Genomic DNA, 4,540 nt, shown 5'->3' with positions numbered 1-4,540 from the left:
AAGCATCATGGGCAGGGCATTCTCTTGTATCTTAGATGGTCTGTTGAAGCCCATGGCATAGACTCCTTCCAGGAGCTGTGGTTTCCTGAAAACAGAGGAATTTTTATACCGTGACCTATTAAAGTTCATTTGGTTTTCACTTGTGTACAAAAAGGTGAGAAAAACCTTGCAACTGGACCTAGAGCTGCCCCTTGCTGTGTACCTGCACCTATGAAGTGACTACCATCAGTGCCTGGAAGCTATAACAAGTCACAGCAGAAAGTCTGCAAAGGAATCCTTGCAAAAACCCCTCGATTTAGTATGTCAGCCTGCATGCCTGCCTTTCACAGCTACTTGGAAAACCTTGTGTCACAGCTCTAAGGCTAGCGCTGGGCTGCTTCTTCTAAAGCAGCTTTTCAGACAATCCTGGGAATCCCAGAGCAGAGCACGTTAATCCTGTCCTTTGGGCCAATCCCTCTTCCTCAGCCATGCCTAATCTCGGCACCAAAATTATCACCCCTTGAAGACTCAAAGATGGGACAAAGCGACCTCAGTATGTGAGGAACAGAATGAAGAGTAACGTCATGAAATCATTGCAAGGACTTCAGTAAGTCATGATGGATTCTGTAATACACATTGACATCTTAACAGCAGAGCGATCCTGGCTTAGCGCACAAAACTGGTAAATGACTGATAAACTTAGTTCACCGCGCCTACACCTAGTGATCCATGGTTATAACCCAACACTCAAACCAAAGAGTGTCTTCAAATGCTCATCAATTGCTTTTTCCTCACAAGGGAGCTTTCTAGCCTCAGCAGACACTCATGTAGACAAGGAGATCCAAGAACAATCGAAAATTCAGGTTATGGTGCTAGCGAACTCTTAGCCGATGACCTCCAAGTGCTTACTGGAGTGCTGTTAGTGGTGCTCAGAAGTAAGGGCTTTCCTTTCAAAGCAGGTTACGGGTTTCCTGCCCACCATTTCCCGCTGTTAAGAACTTCCTATTCAGCACAACATGCTTTTAAAAAAATTGTATATTACTTTCAGACGACGGCTGGAACAAAAGCTCTTTGAAAACATAACCTTGTGCTGCTCAGAAGCAAGGACGTACAAAGCCCAACTCTGCAACAGTTGCCAAGGATACACCAAGTCATAACAAAATGAAGACTCAATTAGTCTGGCTGCCCCCATCATTAATTCACTTGGATGGTTTGGCTTTTGAAAGATGGGAATTAGTCGAACAGGCACTACAGACCTCAGCTTTTTTTGTAGATGTTCAGCCACTAACATTAACAAAGCGAAACGACATCCTGACATTTCACGGTGAGAAGTCTCATTGGCTCCAATTTCCCCGTGTAGCTTGCAAAAGAGCAACAAACCCGAGACCATCAATATAACCAACAACAATCCCAACAGGACAGCTTCTTTAGCACATTAAAAAAATATATAAATCTGTCATGCCTTAAATACAGCTACCGTTGCTTGAAAGCTCCACTAGTAAAGGTATTCAATAGGAAGGGTCAGAAAATACTAACGCTAGTAGTCTCTCCAGTACGTAAATCCAGTATCATGGCAGAGAAAAGATAAGCTTTTCCCTTTGTACTATTCACTGCTGCTCCTGGACCTTCACAAATAACCTCCAGAGAACAGGAACAGAAGATGGTTGTGTTCGTTACTCCTGCCAATAAAACAATTCTCCTGTTTTCCAAAACACTGCCGTGGTGCTGGAACACCTGCTCCGAGCCTCCCTGCATTCGCTAGAGAACTGGTGGTGAAATAACCATGCCTCCGACGCATACGAGTTCTCAATTCACATAACCGTGGCCGTCAAAGGACATCTCTCCCTCCTCTGTTCACCTCATCCAGCTTATCACACACGAGCTCCACTGTGCATTTGAAGACCAAAACCCACACATTAAAATTCAGAATAGCGTTGCTAGAGCTGATGATAGAAAGAAATGCCAGCTCTACACTGACCAGCTCTCGAAACGAGCTTGTTTCGGGTGGAAACCTTCACAAGGCACCAAGATAAAATAATTCTCCTTGCATTCAAATAATACAATAAATAATATGCTTATTTATTAATGACAATTTTGCAGTAACTTGAAACAGAAACCCATGCACTTTTAAGCGATATCTCCTACACAGCCAGGACATCTAACAGGACTTACAGTCGCAGCTCCTCAAAAGACTTCACGGAGTAGAGAGGAGATGTGGGATCCCTCTGCAGCACCTCCACTTGATTTGTTGTGTCAACAAGGTTACTGCGAATTAGCTTGTTCAACAAGGACTGGGCAGCTCTGTCCTCTGTTGAAAAAGGAGGTAGAAAAAAATAAATACATCACAGCCCGTTTCAGGTGTTGCTCGCACTGAAACGTTGCATTACCGAGGCAGTTAAAAAGGACAAGATGCATCCAAATACTGAAATCCTCTATTACAGAGCAACGTCATAAAAGAGCCCAAACTTCCTGAACGAGGCCTCTATCAGGGTATCCCAGAGATTGAAATTTAATATCCAGGACAACAAACAAACACGAGTTTTGAGGGGGATCTTAACAGATACAGAACTCTGCTTATTTAAGATATTATAGCTTAGCATCTAGCTGGAAGGTGGGACAGGGTTAAAAGCCTCACCATTATCTGACATATGGGCAGACACCCTTTAGGTGTTTTCTTTTTAAGGAAAATTTGAGGACAAACGGTACTTTGAAAGATTCCAGGGTGGAAAAGCAGCAAGGGCTGAGGATGAGATCAAAACGGAAGGGTAAACTGCTGCACTTTGGGGTTTTGCTAAATAAATCGGTTTTCTAAAGCAAGTTTCTCTTAAGCCACCTTCTGAAGGATTTAGAGCCATTACCCACCTCTTAACAGCCATTTCATAAATGCAACATGGTTGCTACAGCAATTCCAGCTCCAGGTTATCCAACTGCTCCTGTATCCAGTCCTGCCTTTGAGGATACTGCTATCCCCTTATTCCTCTCCACTCTAATCCAGGAGTCTCCCAAGTTATTACAGGACCCAATGGCTTTAAAAGCATTATGGAGGAGAGACATGTCTTACAATTAAGTCCTTGGGGCAGGATACAAGATCATCCATCCTGGGACATAAGGCAGACTTACTTTAAGTACATATGAAATTAATTTCTTTTCAATATTCCTTGCCAAAGCATTTTTCAAGAAGGCACTTACCCTTCTCCTCATCCTCCGTCTTCTCTACATTGTCGTCTGCCTTGACAACAGCACCTAAATTAAAACAGACAGTTTTGGGGCAGATGTGAGATAAGGCAGTCCACACCCGCAGAGTTTTAGGTTTTTGAATGTTGTGAGAAAAGCTACAAAACAGCCCATTTTCCTGACAAGATCCCTGCTCTATCGGTGCACAGAACAAACCCAAGTTACAGCTTGCTCTGCACAGCCAAATTGAAGTTTTATCAACCATACCAACAGATTTTGCCCGCACAGCTCCTTGAATACCGCAAAACGTGACTTTAAAAAGTTAGCCTAGCAGAACAAGCACGTGAGCCAGATATTTAGTCTACGCTGCTGTTTAATCTTAGCTTTATGTTTCCTTTTTCTGGAATTTCTTGACTAATTGGGAATTTACTTTGGCAGCAGCGCTCCAAATCCAACAGAAAAACATCACGCCCTTTCAAAGACCATTTGAGTGGCTGTAACTCACCATTGGCATCTGGTTTGGTTTTTTCCTCCTTCAGGTGTAAACTGCTCAACTAAAAGTGAGGAAAAACACAAAAATCAGAGTCATTCAAAGGCTACCATACCTGCGTTTTACTACTGGCCAGGAACGCCTGAGCTTTCATCAACACTTCCAGATTTACCACCTGCTAAAACTGTCGCACAGTGAAAACCTGGGCTTGGAGGCAAATAAGATGAAGTTAGAGAGAGGAATGTGATTTCAAGAGTTTTAAGACAAACACCGCTTTTTCTAAGGTGTAATGATGACACGGAAAAAGGGTTTGTTTTCTGTCCCTGCATCTCTGCTGATGGCAAAATGGGAGAAAATTTACATTCCAGGATGGAAACTCTGCGCCGAGGGCAGTCCTGGCTGACACACGCTGCCCCAGGACAGGTCCTTCTCGCCGAGGGTCTGTTTTACCACCAAAAATGTGAGAGGGAAAGTTTGTTTTACCACCAAGAACGTGACAGGGAGAGAAGCCTTGAGGGTCCACGCATCCAGGGACTGAGGTAATTCTCTCCATGCTAAAGTGCAGCATTTGAGCTGAGAAACACATAAAACCCAACATCTCAAAAATATTCAGATCTTGTAGAAAACAAAAATTGCAGAAATCAGGGATTTTATGGCCCCTGGGTGAAGACCGCAGGCACCTCTGAAGCGGTGCTGACAGGGCTGTGCCTGGCTGTAGGGTGAGGGGAAGGACAGGGGCCTCCCTGCCCTGTTGATACTCAAAAAAAAAAAAAAAAAGAACGGAAAAAAGAAATTTTAAAAAGGAAAGAAAGGTTTGGGTTGGGGTTTTTTCCCCTCCTAAAGGAAGACCCCAGACCCAGGGACACCCCGAGGCGGTGCTGCCGGCAGGGCCCCGCC

The 4,540-nt window shown here is 44.0% G+C and overlaps 1 protein-coding gene across 1 annotated transcript in view; it reads right to left on the bottom strand.

The window, feature by feature from the left end:
- The window catches only part of LOC104290803 (ATP-dependent RNA helicase DDX19A), an 8,990-nt gene extending 5,289 nt beyond the window's left edge, over positions 1-3,701 (bottom strand). The window contains exons 1-4 of the mRNA XM_009889961.1: positions 3,659-3,701; positions 3,169-3,222; positions 2,152-2,287; positions 1-85 (exon numbers count right to left, since the gene is read on the bottom strand). The exon at positions 1-85 is cut by the window's left edge and continues 4 nt beyond it. Of these exons, the coding sequence (XP_009888263.1) occupies positions 1-54 (54 nt within the window). The 5' untranslated portion in view covers positions 55-85; positions 2,152-2,287; positions 3,169-3,222; positions 3,659-3,701. The remainder of the gene's footprint in view (positions 86-2,151; positions 2,288-3,168; positions 3,223-3,658) is intronic.
- Between the last annotated feature and the right edge of the window lie 839 nt (positions 3,702-4,540).

Source organism: Charadrius vociferus, unplaced genomic scaffold (genome assembly GCF_000708025.1).
Source record: "Charadrius vociferus isolate BGI_N301 unplaced genomic scaffold, ASM70802v2 scaffold838, whole genome shotgun sequence".
NCBI lineage: Eukaryota > Metazoa > Chordata > Aves > Charadriiformes > Charadriidae > Charadrius > Charadrius vociferus.
This window is presented reverse-complemented; position numbering and strand designations above follow the sequence as displayed.